The sequence below is a fragment of the Oxyura jamaicensis genome, chromosome 3 (genome assembly GCF_011077185.1).
Source record: "Oxyura jamaicensis isolate SHBP4307 breed ruddy duck chromosome 3, BPBGC_Ojam_1.0, whole genome shotgun sequence".
Classification (NCBI taxonomy): Eukaryota; Metazoa; Chordata; class Aves; order Anseriformes; family Anatidae; genus Oxyura; species Oxyura jamaicensis.
The window spans coordinates 114,097,429-114,113,475 of record NC_048895.1 but is presented as its reverse complement, the minus strand read 5'-3'; the positions used below and the strand labels follow the sequence as shown (position 1 = coordinate 114,113,475).

The 16,047-nt window shown below is 38.2% G+C and overlaps 1 protein-coding gene across 5 annotated transcripts in view; it reads right to left on the bottom strand.

The window, feature by feature from the left end:
- TFAP2D (transcription factor AP-2 delta) overlaps positions 1-16,047 on the bottom strand; it is a 51,095-nt gene that overhangs the window by 19,240 nt on the left and 15,808 nt on the right. For all 5 annotated transcript variants that reach the window (XM_035322533.1, XM_035322531.1, XM_035322534.1 and 2 more), the window contains 3 exons: positions 14,616-14,781; positions 11,821-11,939; positions 4,594-4,735 (listed from right to left, as the gene is read on the bottom strand). In XM_035322533.1, the coding sequence (XP_035178424.1) occupies positions 4,594-4,735; positions 11,821-11,939; positions 14,616-14,781 (427 nt within the window). The remainder of the gene's footprint in view (positions 1-4,593; positions 4,736-11,820; positions 11,940-14,615; positions 14,782-16,047) is intronic.

The following is a 16,047-nucleotide window of genomic DNA, read 5'->3' as shown; positions in this document are numbered from 1 at the left end:
TGTAAATGCTTGTCATCATTATGGACAAGAACACTGACTGCTTGAAAAGACAGCATCATCTTAGCCTTTCAAGCAAAGAGAGGTATTCAGCAGAAATGTATGTAAATGTGGCATACAGTTTTAATGAATCAGATCCTTAGAGGAAAAACAGTTCCTTTCAACAACTGAAAACAGTCAGTCATTTTGGCTTCTAAACAATCTGCTATCCCCAGTCGGCCCTGTCAACACTGTTCTTCTCTCCTTCCTCCAACCTTTACTTTCTACCTGTTGAAAAAGTTCATCTTATGAATTCTTATATTTTGACAAAGAAAAGTGTCAAAACCAAGTGTGCAGTCAAGTTCCCTTCCATCTTCACATGTCAGAAGCCTTTACTGAATGTTGCAGATTGAAAGAAAAGAAGAAAACTTTTTTTATTATACATGAAAACCTTTAAAAGGCAGTAACCTACTTTTTCAAGGGATTTCTACTCAAAGTCATGTCTCAATGCCTCCACTACCAACAAAACATTACCTGGGGTAGTGAAAGAGAGGGCGGTTGACAGTTATGTACCAAGTTGGACTGTGATTTTGCATAAGCAAAGAAAGATGGTTAGGGATTATCTGTTTTAAGGGCTCCAGCTAAAAAAGTAAGAAAATAAATAAATAAATAACAGAGAATCCTGGCCTTTTCTGCAAGGGAGGCACCTAATGATTTGTGAAAGATGCCCAGATGTTCCAGGATATGATCAGGAAAAAATAGAAACTTATGTACCAAATCAGACCGAAAGCCCATCTAGTCCACGATCCTATCCCTAGAAATAGCCAAAGCCTTTGTGAGAAGTACAAGAATGGGATGAATGTGTGCCTATGAACGTGATATATTCCAAGTGTGGCAGAGTTGCCAGGTATCCAAAGAGTAAGCATCAGAGAGGTTCTCAGCAGGTATTTTGCATTCTGTTTCAAAGTTATTTTTCAGAAAACCAGCACACTGAGTACATGTTGTCATGGGTCAGATATTAATTATCCTGTATTGGCTGTAAGCAACCCCACAATGAAAAGGTTATGCACAGTGTTCTGTTCTGATGTGTGTAAATGTGTATCTGGTCCTCTTTCTCATAGGAAAGGTCTTGTGTTGTGATACTCTGTGATATTTCCCCTAGGACACTGTGCCTTTCCATCAAGTGGAATTGTTGACGTGGCCTTCAGCAATTCTGTACCTGTCCTACCTGTAACCCCTGTAGCCGAATCAAGTTCTATCCCCTGTCGTAAAGCCATTAAGGGTTTTTCCCACATCCTTACCAGGTTAACTAAACCATGCTTAAAGGCCCTCTAAGTCCAAACACTTTTTTTTTTTTTTTTTTTTTTAGATATTTGTGGGTTGCATAGTCATGTCTTGATGCCTCCCTAAATGTCTAGAGTTAACAGGACACTATCAGCACCCTTTGGCCAGAATTAAGACAATTCAGTCCTCTTTTTTTTTTTTTTTTTTTTTTTTTTTATTTTTTTTAGGAAATTGGTTTGGGGTGGAGTGCCCAAACAAACATCTATTCAAAGAAAGTGGAGAAGTAGAACCATAGGAATGGCTTCTCTCATTGTCTGTCACATTCTTACCCATTCAATTCCTAACCAAAATTTGCTTTACTCCTGTTCTGTCCTTTCTGTCACTTGTGTTCCACACTGCACTGGCAATCATGTCTTTTTCCCATGATAATGGTCAGGTAAGGCTCCAATTCTTCATTGTCTAGACCATCAAATTACTAGCATAGGCCATGACACTATCTTGTTGCATCAACGAGTACTGTCCTAGGTGGGTTCTGGATTAGCAAATGCAAGGAATTACTTCCAAGAGATAGTTTTAGAAGGTCAGGTAGCTTAGCACAATGAATGTGGTCTGTTTCGAGACAGAAAATGGCGCTGGTTTCATTCACTGCACTACTGTCAGTATAATGTCAATATAGCCTCTGACCAGGTAGGGCTGAGCATGGAAATGAACAGAATTGCCTCAGGCTTAGTGCCCTATTTGAGTTAAAGAGGGCTATTGGCATCTAAAGCAACAGCCTCTTTATTAACACATAGGTCATAATTCTGTGCATGGATACTGAACTGCTTCCACTCAGGGTAGATATATTGATTGACCACAAGATGTAGATGCCCCTGATAACAATGAGATATTCTACCAGAAACTGGAGACTTCTACATTGCAAACATTAAAGGCTCTATTTAGGTGCACATACATATGTAATACCAAAGACATCCATAAGAAATGGTAAATATGACATAGCAGTAAAAAGATACTTGTGCCCTTCTGGAGTAGCTGCTGATAACTAAGCTGGATAACCAGTTAATCTCAAATGGTGATAGGTATTATGTTTGAGTACCAAGCCACTGAAGATGGATGTCTGAACCCAGCACAGATTTTCACATATATTACTAGGAATTGCAGAAATATATATATATTTTCTTTCTTCTTATTTTTCCTTAACACCCCACCCCACTTGTGAAAGATCTCACTGGTTTTGCCAAAGGCACACTTCTGAGGGCTTCTGGCTCTGTCCCAGTGGGACAGTGGCAATGCACATGCACAATGACACTCCATTTGTTTCCACAGACATAGTTTGCCTTGAATGATTTTTCCACCCTGCAATTTCAGTTTCATTTTTGGTGACAGCATAACTATCCACCACATTTTCTAGTTTCTTGATTTACAGGGCATGAGGCAATTATGAATTTAATTAAATTACAAACATAGATATTAGATACTGAATATTATAAACTTCTGACAGATGACTAGAATATCTACTGTCAGATGATATGGAGGTATGGCTGGGAAATGCCATGCTGATATGGTCGTGGATCTGCTTTTCATGTGGTACCTGGACGGGGCTGGTCTGTGAAGCACAAACCGTTCTCCTTCCAGGCAGGAGAGGGCAGTAGTAGCCCACACATTGTCCCATCTGTCCCTGTTAACAACTTCTCTGACTGCAGTAGGATGTGGCCCATCCTTAGAGTATTGGTGAGGCACCGCTCAATTCGCTGGTGCATTTAAATGTTGAGAGGAATAATAATAATAATAAAAGACTTGTTGTTGTTGTTTGTGTTACTAGTGCAGAATAAAATATTAAACCTGAAGTTCATGGACGTTTGGAGTAATGTATGCCCATGATTCCCCACCTCACCAGTAAAAAGTGAGGGAAATGGAGTGGTGAGAAAGGGTAGGCAGACTCTTACTTGTCCCCCAAGTGGGACAGCCTTTGGAGGTAGGACATGACAGTCATCCACTGCTCATTATCACTTTCAATATCACCTGTGGCAAAGTGATCTCTCCTTAGAGACAGAAAACAAGGCAGATGATCTCTGCCATCAAGGTTAGGTAACATTTATAGGCAGGGCAAATTCTGGAGCTGTGGCAATGTCTTAACTCTTGCTTATATAGTGCCCAGCTTTACAATCAGATCTTAAAAAGTATATTATGCAGATTGTGCAGATTGTTGATGGGCTATATATCAATGCAGAGAGAGGTTTCAGTGCATGTCACCTCTGGGTCACCTTCAGGGTGAAGAGCTCTGGATACAAGAAGGACATCAAAGCCAGCAATCCTGTTCCCCACAGCTAGGCAAAATACAGGGACATTGAGATATAAGGGACAATTCTGTGACTGCTTAGCCTTCACCCCTACTGTAGCTTAGCCTTCACCCCTACTGTAACAGTATTACTCTCTGTTGGATGTATCATTCTCAAACATTTCCAGCAATGGAAAAAAGTGGTGGATGATGTCTTGGTTTCTGGCTTCAGCTCTCCTGCTGTCTTCCTGTGTAACATAGCAGTAAGCTCTGGAAGTATCTGATTATATTCGAGGCCACCCCATGCAAGCATACCACACGCCTAGTGTAGGTCTATGTTATGCCATTCAGACTATTTATTCCCATTTCCCATGGCTCATAGAGGCTAATTCTTCCCTCATCAAGGCTAATTAACTTAGATGAAATGTTATCCTAACATGATGTTACTGCTCCAGGGAGGTGAGTGGCTTGTTTAGAGCGAAGTCAGGTGGCTCTGTGTGTCTTTAATGGCTTTAGTAAAGCTCCCCTGCTGGTGTACATTGTTCCAGTGCCTTTGACTTCAGGGAAACCCTTGCAGTTTTACAAGCAGAGAGGATCTGTCCCTCTGCAAATCAGCACTTCCTCAGCAGACTCATGATAATTACCTATCAGAAACTAATACTTCAGCAGAAACTTAGATCTCCTTTTCACACATCCTTGGATTTGCTGCTATGCAAACAGGAGACAAAGCCAGTTTGTCCTAAATCTCTTACCATGTAATAATATCCTCTTCACTCCCTTAAATCAAAGAATCTAAGACTAAGATGTACAAGCCTCCTTAACTACAGACAATGAGAACATAACTACTAAAACCTCATTATAGTAAATAAGATTCCTTTTACAGCATCTCTAAAGAAGCTTGCTCTCATTTTCTGTCAGTGAGTGCTGTTGTGATAGCAGTCACCACAATCACAGATCTTTACTCCCACTCCTCCCTCCAGCCCCCAGATTCAGAATTGTAAAGTGACAGACAGATTTCTTTTTCAATATGACATTATTTCCCCCCCACTTCTTACTTTGTTGCTAAGATCATCTTTTTCCTTGCTGTCTGCTCTTTCTGTTCCATGTGCTGTCTGGCAATGTGCTCTCCCACTGCCTTGGCAGGGAACTCTGTCTCACAGGTGTAGCCGAAATCTCTGGCCAAATGTAATGCTTCTCCTGTAGGTAAACAAAACAGGTCAGTCAGTTAGGATTTTTTAAAAATTATTTTTTTTTTTTCTTACAGAATTTCTATCATAAATAAAAAATAAAGTCACTCTTGTAGACATCTACTCCCAGTCTCTGGTACAGATTTCAGGCCATTTCACCTGCTCATACTTAGACTTCAGATGGTGCCAGCCAGAAGATAAGTATGTTCCTGTCGTGATAAAACACCACTGAAGACACTTGGGTTAATCTCCCTCAACTGTTTTGTAAACTCAGATCATGAGTAATAGAAATTAGTGGGAAGTGGGAATAAAACTTTTTAAACAGACAAGATTCAGCCTTTGGTGCTTCACTTCTCTGTCTATAAAGGAAGAATAGCTTCCTACCCCAGGAGAGAACTATGAGAAAAAACATAACACTTCAGCATATTTTCTTAAGAGTTAAGTGATCAGGCACAGTACAAATGCCCCACTCTAAAGATGAGCAGACCCCAAAGGACAGCACAAGAAACAATCCTGTTTCCAGAAAAGCTTGCAATCAAAATTGACCAGACAAATGAAAAGGGGAGACAATGAAGATCACAGCTGATGTTTTATATGTGGGGAAATCAATGCACAGGGCTTGACTAGGCTTTGTGAAAAATCTTTGACAAAGGTAGACACTGAACTTCTCTCCACTTCATCTACAGAGATTGGACACTACCACCTAACTCCATATTGGGTGCCAAATGCCTCTGGAAATATCTGCCCCTCTCCATTAACAAAGAGAACTCAGAAATTTATTTTAGGATTTACTGAATACTCCCTGGTCTGCATGTTGTCACTCTGACAACCTTGGTGTAGGATTTATCTGATCAAACACAGATGACTGGAGTGTGAACATCTGTGCCTAAGTTAGTCTTTTCCTGGTGGGAAATAGGCACTTTGAGATCACACTTGCACTCATCTCAAAGTAGAAGGCAAAAAAAGGTCAGCTACCAGAAGTATATGTTGAAGCACATCTGTATGAATGACTAACAGTCACATGCTCCAGAACTGTTTTGGGATTAGGGTATTTGTTTGTCTGGTATTGTTTATCTGCTCATTAGTTTTGTTTGTTTGTTTTCAGAGTTGACTATTTGAGTGCCATCTTGAGTGGTGACATTGGACTCTGGTTCTTTGGAGACCCTGCTAATGCTCTAGACAGACAATCAGGAGAGATGCAGGACCTGTAACACCTCCGTCTGAGAATACCTGCAGTGAGATTCATGTGATTAAAAATCAATATTGACATCTGAGCTAAGACTCCCTAGTCAATAGAGAGAAATTTGCACTTTTTATGCACTTTATTTGCACATATCATCCTGTACTAAAGTAGAAGGCAAATGGATCAGATGAACTGTAGAAGGCAAGCAGATCAGATGTAATGTAGAAAAGTCCAGGTTGGATAGGAGTTCTGGAGATCTGTTGAAATTGGGCTTTAGATTACATTATTCAGGGCATTTTCAACCTAGTCTTGAGTATTTCCAGCCATGTAGATTCCACAACTAAGCAACTTAATTCAATGTTTAATTGTTAATTTAACTTAATTTGATTTAATGGTTAATCACACAGACTATACTGGTCTGTATACTGGCATATACTTGACTGCCAGCCTTGTATTTAAAACATCCATGGGTTACAAATTTAAGCTACAATTTCTAAATTTTTGTTGAGTTGCTTCAAAATTTGTATTTCTATTACTCTGTTACTCTCCCTTTCAGTGTCAGGTTTTGCTTTTAGACAAAACTCTATTATAACACATGATAAATTTGTTTTCATGCCAGTACAGAAAGAAGATAAAAATCAAACCCTTTGAAGCTGTCATGAGGTGGAATTACCATTCTTTGGACAGCTCTATCTTGATCCCAGTCAGACCCAAGTAACAACACAAAGAATGTACTCAGGAAAGCACTTCAGCATTTAGCCATTGGATATAAATAAAATAAAATAATAATAATAAACACAACAACAAACAAACAAACAAACAAAAAAACTTGGTTACTTCAAGGAAAAAAAAAAAAAGTGATAGAATGTTGGCATTTATTTAACATGACCAGCAATATACTGACTGAAATTTGAATGTTTTCACTTAATGTGAAAAAGAAAGGGAAAGAAAATATGAACAGTCATTATAACTAATCCTTCCAGAGATGGTGTATATTATTTACTAGAGCTAAAAAATTATACTAAACCAGATGGAAGATCTTAAAAAATATATATATAAAAGTATAAAACTTGCTCATCTTGCCTGGGGCTGGGATTGTGATTATGACTGACTGCTAATAGTGTATATAGAGAAATACAGTCAAGAGAAAAAAGAAACTAGAGGACTTATGTATCTACTTATAGGTAGGAAAAAAATAGCTATTAAAGTGCCTATTGTTTTGTGTGAGAAAAATAAATCTGCAAATGTTTTAAATATGTTAAAAAAATACTGGAAAGGGTAAATTCATGTAGGTTATAAATGTACTTTATAACTATGCATATACATACATATAGCAAGTACACCCATCTGATATATAGAATAGGCATTCTGAATTGCAATATCAAAACAAAATAAAAGCAAGATAAAAACAGATAAAAACAAAAATCTAAACATGGAACACTCTACAGAACATTGTTTATCGTATTTCATAGCTGAGCAAATATGTCATTTTGAACTGCCACCTAATGATGGTGTATTTAGAAGTCGACTGTGCTATATTCCTATATATATTATATATATTTAATATCAGTGAATGGAGTTGTCTAACATTAATGCACAGTAAAACATGTCCAGGGAAAGCAGTTTGTACAAAACATGATAATATATATATATATATATCCTACATCAAATTTTTGACAAACATTTATTCTAGGAGAGAAAGTGGAAATATTGGAAATGTAAATGGACTGGCTTCTTCTCTTTCAACTTAGATTTACAGTATTCTGCTTTGTTATTACTTATGTTAGGGAGTAGTTTTACAAAAGGTAGAAAACCCTAAAATATCTGTCACTTGTAGCCAATTGCTTTGTTTCAACCTAAATTTCAATTTTGCTATGTGCAATGTCCCTTATTCTTTCCTTCTGCAGACACAAAGAATGGGTGCTGGGGGTCATTGGCTTTTTCTATTTAAATCAAACATGTCTTTGTAGCTATAGGCAGTGCTGCCTTTCCTATATAGTTTGACAATTGACCAGAGAGCTTTGCATGATGGAAAAGGACAGTTGCTGAAGCTGAATTGGAAAAGACAGCTCTAGAAAGCCTCAGTGGAGGGACCAGCCTGCGTACATTGACAGACTTCTGTGGGCAGGTGCAAGGAGCAGTGTGAGCCTCTCCTGGGTCTAGTAAGAGTGAGAGATGCTCCTATGAAGAGTGAAGGCAGAAGCAGTGTCCCAGGAGGGGGACACTTGGCATCTGAACCTCTTACTCTCTCTTCAGCTTCACCTCCTCTGGATGCTCTACCCAGCAGAGATGCCGGCCAGGGTGAGGAGACAGGCAGGAGGTGGAATTAATTTTTTATTTTTTATTTTTATTTTTTTCCAGTTTGTAGGATGAGAAGGGAGGGGGAAAATGTGGAAGGATATTAAAACAAAGGCTGAAGGGAAAGTGCAACAGTTGCTAGCAGAGTAAAAAGATAACTGCTGATCTATTTTTTTCAAGAGTTTTAGTCCCCAGATGATGAATGCAGTTATTGCTCTGTTTAGTTAAGTTAGTATTTTACTTAGGTTTGACAGGAAAACAAATTCCATATTTTTTTTCATCAGTGCTTTTCCAGATTTTTTTTTTTTTAAATCTGATAGTTTTGAATTCATTCACATATTTCTTTTACTTGCATCTAAAAGAACACTTGTGCTATGTCTCTGCCTTATAAGTGACCAAACATCTGGTGGGGACATCCCCCATCTTGTCACATCCTTCCATATTCTTACTAGGGATTCTTTTGACTCCTTTGAACCAGCTTATCCTTGTCAATGCTAGCAATGCAGGAGCCTTTATTGCACTAGCTAAGAAGTAGGATTTTAAAATATATTATTTTTAGAGCTGGTAGGAAAAATGACCTTTCTTTTCTTCTAATTTAGGCACTAGAGGGCATCCCTCACCTACAGGTTGAACAAAGCTAAGTCCAGCACTGCTTGTGATGTCTTGTGATGCTGCAGTTCTCCCAGTCTGTCTTTCCACCCATTGTGCTGATCTATGTAGATGACAATATAAAGAACAGAACTGCTATCTCCAGCAATTCCTACTCTGGGCCCCAGAATTTCTTACCAAAGACACTAAAGATGCAACGTTATCAAAAATAAAACAAACCAAAACAACAACAACAACAAAAACACATAACAGTAAACAGCCAGCAGCCATGCTGAACCTAGAGAGAAGCAAGCTTATAGAAAAAAAGGAGAACCAAATAATTTTCATGAAATCTGGATCTTTACATTATCACCACACCCTAGAAATTTGTTGCAGTTTTCTGTTGAACTTCAAAGGACTCCCAAAACCACAATAATTTCAATCTATTTCAGAAGAAGAGAAATCTTAGGTGTGTCAAGGACTTTTGAGATGTCTTTGACAAAATGTGTAATAACCACACAATTGTTTTTGCCTTTTCTTACCTCAAAGTGATATTGAAGAGGTCAAGAACATACCTACCTTACAGGAATATTAAGGGCCTCACTACAATGAAGACTGTGAGGACCTTGTTAGTTTCTGTAATACTAAACTTAAAAGTATCTACCATAATCAAGAGAGACACAATACAGGGTCTATGTAAGTCCACATAGTCCACCTGAGATTTTGGGATTCAGTAAGACTAAAACATTATGATGTTAATTTGTGTATTAACATCACATACTAAAAGACAATGCTGTTTTCTGCATATCTTCTTCATATCTTCCCCTATGAAAAAAGGCCTGAGTCTGTTCAGCCTTGAGAAAAGGAGACTGAGAGAGGATCTTAGCAATGTTTATAAATACCTTAAACGTGGGAGACAAAGGGATATGGCCAACCTCTTTTCAGTGGTCTGTGGGGACAGGACAAGGGGAAATGGCCACAAAATTGAGCGCAGAAAGTTCTGCACTAACATGCGAAAGAACTTCTTCACAGTGAAGGTGATGGAGCACTGGAACAGGCTGCCCAGGGAGGTTGTGGAGTCTCCTTCTCTGGAGATATTCAAGGCCTGTCTGGATGCCTACCTGAGCAACCTGCTCTAGGGAACCTGCTTTGGCAGGGAGGTTGGACCCGATGATCTCTTGAGGTCCCTTCCAACCCTTATAATTCTGTGATTCTAAAATCTGGAGTAAGCCTGTATATTTCCATATCTGCCTTATCCATCATCAGGAGCTGTTGAGGGATGGGCTTCCTTGCAGAAACTGTGCTACAAGTTATAACCAGTTAGAAGTAATATTTGCATGCAGAGAGGGAGGATAGCTTATACCACACAGAATTCAATGAAAACAACCAAGTTTACATAGACATTGCTTGCATAGACATAAAATGAGCTTCATTTTGATTTCTGTTGGAATATTAACACATACGGTGGTGCCTTTCCCAAAAATTTTAGTAGACAAGATCCATTTTATCATGTCCAGGCGAGCAGGTCTAGTGAACTCATTCTCAATATCACAGTAGAACAGTCCATGAACAAAAGCAATAGTATAGGCTTGATAAGAATTTTGCTATTGGCTTTGAGCAAAGGGCAGGGACAGATCCATTCCTGGGAAAAAAAAATAAAAAATCTAATTGTGATTTACAGTAAAACTACATTGCCATCAGTCCCAGGCCAACAATTGGAAGAGGGTTTTCTCCCTCTCCACCTCTTCTAATGAATGAGTGTCTGGCCACTTAGCTGTTTATTCTTCTCTGCTAAGACACAAGACTCATGAAGGAAGAGCCCTTACTCCCCTAAACTGGTACCTTTCCTAAGTCTGCAACTTCTTTAGGACTTTCTCTTTATTAGAGGAAAGTGTGATATGGATATGTCTGTATTTCAGAGCAGCCCCACTGTAGTTTTGTGTGCTCAGTGGCCCATGAGGATCCCAGTTTCTCTTAGATTCTGAAAAATCTATTTTTTGGTGGATTCAGTATTTTTTTCCCTGCCTTGTAGAGTCTCCATCACTGGAGATATTCAAAACCTTACTAGACAAGGTCCTAAGCAACCTCTTCTAGTTGACCCTGCTTTGAGCAGAAGGGTTGAACTAGAAGATCACCAGAGGTCCCTTCCAGCCTCAACCTTTCTGTAGTTCTGTGATTCTGTGGTAATATGTGCTGAGACCTCAGTCTACTTTCCTAGATCTGTATGGACTTTTCAGGTTATGACCCTAGAAGGTGTTGACCTTTAGGATGAGCTGAATGCTCTCAACATCAAGGAGGAGGGATCTGAAATTCCCATAGTTGCTCCTTGCAGCCAAACAACAAACTGAGTACTTAGTGGATTCACCCAGAATAGAAGAGATTCAGGTAGAGTTTCTTCCCTTTGCCTGAGGGGTTTGAACCTACATCTCCCAGCTGAATGTTTGAAGAACACATCAGTATTTGGTGAATCATATTTAAACAACAAATAAAGGCCAAGAAAGTATCTCCTGGGTCTGCCTAGAGTTTATCTGAAAAAAAAAAAAAATAAAAAAAAAATTATTCATTTATGTGTGAGAGGAAAAGGGTTGTGTAAATAATAATAGGCCTTCTTATGGGAGGAAAAATATCACATTTTTGGATCAGCTCCAGGAAATTCACAAGTGTTCGTTTTGTTGTTGTTATAGTTTGAAAAAAAAAAAAAAAGTATAAACAAATGTACTTGTAGAGGTGGTATAAGCCATTCATCTCTCTCACAAGAACTCTTGGATCATCGATTTGTAAGGCAGATCCCAGCACAAAAAGCACAGATCAATGCTGAGGAAACTGCATGACCAAACCACTTGCTGGGAGCAAAGACATCTCAGAGTGAACTTCCATGTTGCCACTGGTTCTGTCTGTGGCTTTGGGCAAGTCAGTTCTCCTCTTGTACAAAATACAGATTATGATACTTAACACAGTGGCTGAAAAGTGTTTTAACACAAAGCATTTAAATTGTGTTTATATTATTGCAGTATTACAAACCCTACCTTCTACCAAGGAAGTCAAGAGTGTGACATTTGCTGCTTTTCTTCTTCCTGCAGGCAAATTCAGTCCCAGTCTGTCTAATTTTTCTCTCAAGCAGCGTCCTCCATTCTTAGATTTTGCTCTGTCAGAAGAGAAATGTAGGAGAGAGAAATTTGTGTTTATTATTCTCTTTATCTAGAAATGGTGTACACCTTATTGGCAAATGTAATGCCAGCTCTGATGACATCAATGGATAGTCTTTCAGAGTTATATTCTTAACTACCTACTCACACTGTGTGAGTTTTTCAGGTTGGTCCTTTGACAGACATTAAAATGTCAAAGGTGTATCAGATCTTCACACAGCTTTCTACTTAGAGACCCATGGCCCTGGTTTGGGTGCTGAGCCTGGGATTGCAATGACTGAATGTAAATATTGTCAGTGTAGTCACTTATATCTGACCTAGCCACCCCAGACTCCCAAGACAATCAAAAGAGAAACAAATACTTCTAGGCTGGTAATAAAAAGAAGTCTAGAATAAGGGACCTTTACCAATTTCTTCTACACGACTATAAAAGGAATCCAGAGAGCTACTAAAATGCAGATGTCTATGTGGAACCCAGCTCCAGCTATGCCTATATGATCCATGTAGAAATCTGGGTAAAAAGAAATGTGGTATATGAATCCCAGCACTTTCTAATAATATAGATAAGCCAATTAAAAATGTTAATGGCAAAATCTCAGCCATCTTTGGTTATCTATGCCCCTATCCCAGATGCCTACATCACTTTGTTCTCACAAAATGGTTCCTGGTGCATCCCACAACTGCTTTTCTGCTGTACTTCAGTGTTTGAAGCTTTCCAAGCATATCCACTTATGCAGCAGACTTAGGTTCAATTTCTTGTTCAGCCTGAGGGAATTTGAACCTGTGTCTTTTCAATGAATGCAGCAACCAGCTGGAGGTGCATAACTAATGTTAAAATGCTTAAACATTTAATAGAGCAGTGACTGTAACCCAGATCTCTCCCATCCCAAATGAATGGCCCAATCATTAGATAATAAAGTCATCACCACTTTTATGCCTTCGCTTTTGCCCAACAAATATTTAATTATTCTCAAATGAAACTGAGGGTCCTCCAGCCTAGAATAACCCATCACTGATTACTAAAAGTGTCTGCCTAGATATTTTGAGATGCTGCTTCAAGTTCCTTCAGGCAGAGGAAAGAATACCCCAATTTTTATAGTCACTTTTACCCACTGAGAAATACAATGTTGACTATATAATATGCCAGAAAGTCTACTGAGAACAGCAAGCTGGGGAAATATCTTGATGGTGATTACTAATGGAATGCAAAACTAACCCTGCCAGGTCTTGGGCAAATCATGAAGCAGATTTGTTTTCACTACATCTGTGCTTGTCAACTATGCAGTGTCTGAGTCTGTTCTCTAGACCTGAGACCGACTGGTATAGCCTGACCACATCTATATATTTACACTCTCTGCACTGTAAAACAGAATTGCTTTATCTAAACTGCCAGCTGGGAGCAGCCCCTGGATAAATCATCAACCAGGCCCCAGGATGATTTGGCAGAATGATATTTGGTCTGGATCAAAAACATATGGGGATCATTCAAGCATTTTAACAGAAGAGAGAATTGAGTACCCATGTTCACACTCATGCCCTTGCATTCTTAACACCTTTTAGTGGTATTGATTAAGTTTGGTATGAGTATTTAAAACAAACATTTCTGTAACTGCTAGTTGAAAGCATCTCCAGGGTGAAGCAGTAGCAGAGGAAAATTTTTGTGGATGTAGATTTTGGAACTCAATGACTATTGAGGCAGTTCAATGGGGTATATGCCCCCTGGAACAATTTTTCAATCTAGTCTTTACTCTGCAATATGGCTTGAGACAGCTCTTGGACTGCTACATATCTTAGAATATAGCAGGTTGGATAAAATGACTTTCAGTGTAAGTACAGGGATCAGTGTGGCCTTCAGTGACAGCAGTGAAATAGCCTATGACTTTCCAGCTAGTTTTGATCAAAGGGCATTCAAGTAGCTTATGCCATCTAAGTTGACGCCTCAGGGACATTGCGACTCACATATGCCTGGCTGAATTACGGTTGCCTCCTTGTTTTCCACTTGTAATGTGAGGCAGAGTCTGCCACTTTCCTCCTTTACTACACTCTGCAAGCATCTACTCTGGTCAGTGAAGGGTCAGAGACAAAATCATACCTAATTACTAGCTTCTCCTCCAGCATCTCACAATGAAAAAATTAAACCATCATATTCTGCCAACTCTATCTTTTTTGTTCTCAGGAGGCATGAGAGGGTGAATGGAAGAAAAGAGCATCCCTACCCCCCCCCCCCGTTTTTTTTTTTTTTTTTTTTTAAAGTGAGGGATGTTCTAAACCTGGTAAAACAATTTAATTTGAAAATCTTTCTCCAAAAAGGTCAATTTATAGTGCTAATGACTCTTTTTTTTTTTTTTTCCCCACACACAGATATTTATTTATTTATTTTTCATTTCAAAACAAAACAAACACCTTTTCATCTATGATGGGTAACTGAAATGATGGGGTAAAATAAAATGAAAACATAAACTTTCCATAAAGAATATCAATACAATCTTAATTTTTCTTATTATTCATTAAAATTTTCCCTAGAAATTGTCTTCATTCCTAATTCATCTAATTCTGCTTTCCCAGGCAGTGATCACCTACCCAAGTGGGGAAAGAGAACAAAATCTTTTTGAGAAAAATGAAATCACAGAAATGACAGAACAGTCTAGTAGTTATTATTCTTGCCTTTAACTTACCTTCTTAAAATACCTCCTAAGAGGGAAGCATTGAGGCATTCGGGTGGTGAAAGGCGCCTCTTCACTTCTGCAATGGTCACTTTATACTTTGAAGTGGAACTGAGTAGAGATAAGCGACCAGGTACAGAACAGAACAAGTCGGTGGGGTTAACAACGCATGTTCCACCTGCAAAAAAAAACAGAACTGTTAGAGTTGGAAAATCTTCATGTTCCATATTTTGACAAACTCAATAATGAAAAAGAATTCTGATTTGTTGTTGTTGTTGTTGTTGTTGTTGTTTTGTTGTTGTTATTTATTTATTTATTTATTAACATTGCATCACTTTGTTGCTTTGGGAAATTTTAACTAATTTATATTTTAATACAGAAAAAGTAGATTATTAGATCTCATAAGTTTGACAGGTAAAATACATTATTATGGCTACCTCATTTGATTTCTTGATCAATAAAAATTGAATAAGGTCACCAAAAGAGTCTTGTATTTGATATAATAATAATATGTGATTGAATGAGATTCAGGTGTCACTCATGATTTAAGAAAATCAGAGTTAAAAATTTAAGACATTGTTTCCAATTATAAGTGGTCAATTAGACTCTCAAAGCAGTGTTTAGAACCACAAAGATGCAGTATCACTATAAGTTTGCAGTGATTTGCAGACAGAACTCTTTTTCTCACCTTTTAACTCTCCTATATTCCTTCCAAAGTTAGGTCAAATCTTCAGCTCATGTTAATGATTGAAATCTATTGAGCTACATCACTTTATCTTAGATTAGTTCTGGAACTGGCTATCTCTTGAAAGTGACAATTACTTGGCCTGGGTCTATAACTGCTGAATGATCACCAAATCTTTCAATTAAGACTATGATCAATAACTCCTCAGGCAAAATGGAGCTTTTAAGTTAGAGCTAATTTCTGAGAAAGCAAGAGAGAAAACTTTATCTGGATCTGATCCAAGAGAACAAAAATCTTAAGGACTAGCATATATTTTATCACCAAGTGCAAAACACTCTTTGACCTGCCTTCTCCAACCTGACTACAATAAAAATTCTGTGGAAGAAATGAATCTTACCACTGCATGCACAATTCTCCCCTGGGGGAAAGATGAGAAAAAAGAATGAGCTGCATATGACAGTGGTATAAAATATCACATCGTTCAATGCACTACTGGAAGGAGTTTAGATGGTTTCTGTAAGGATGATGATATAAAGACCTTCTTACAGCAGAATGAATCTGTGCTCATCATTCATGTTTAAAATAAATATACTGGTTTTAAAAATACCACTACCACTTCATCTTTCCTATGAACACTAAACTCTGCACTGCAAGAACTCACTTTATTCTGGTTAAAAAAAATAGTTTGTAGTCTGAATAGAATAGAATAGAATAGAATAGAATAGAATAGAATAGAATAGAATAGAATAGAATAGAATA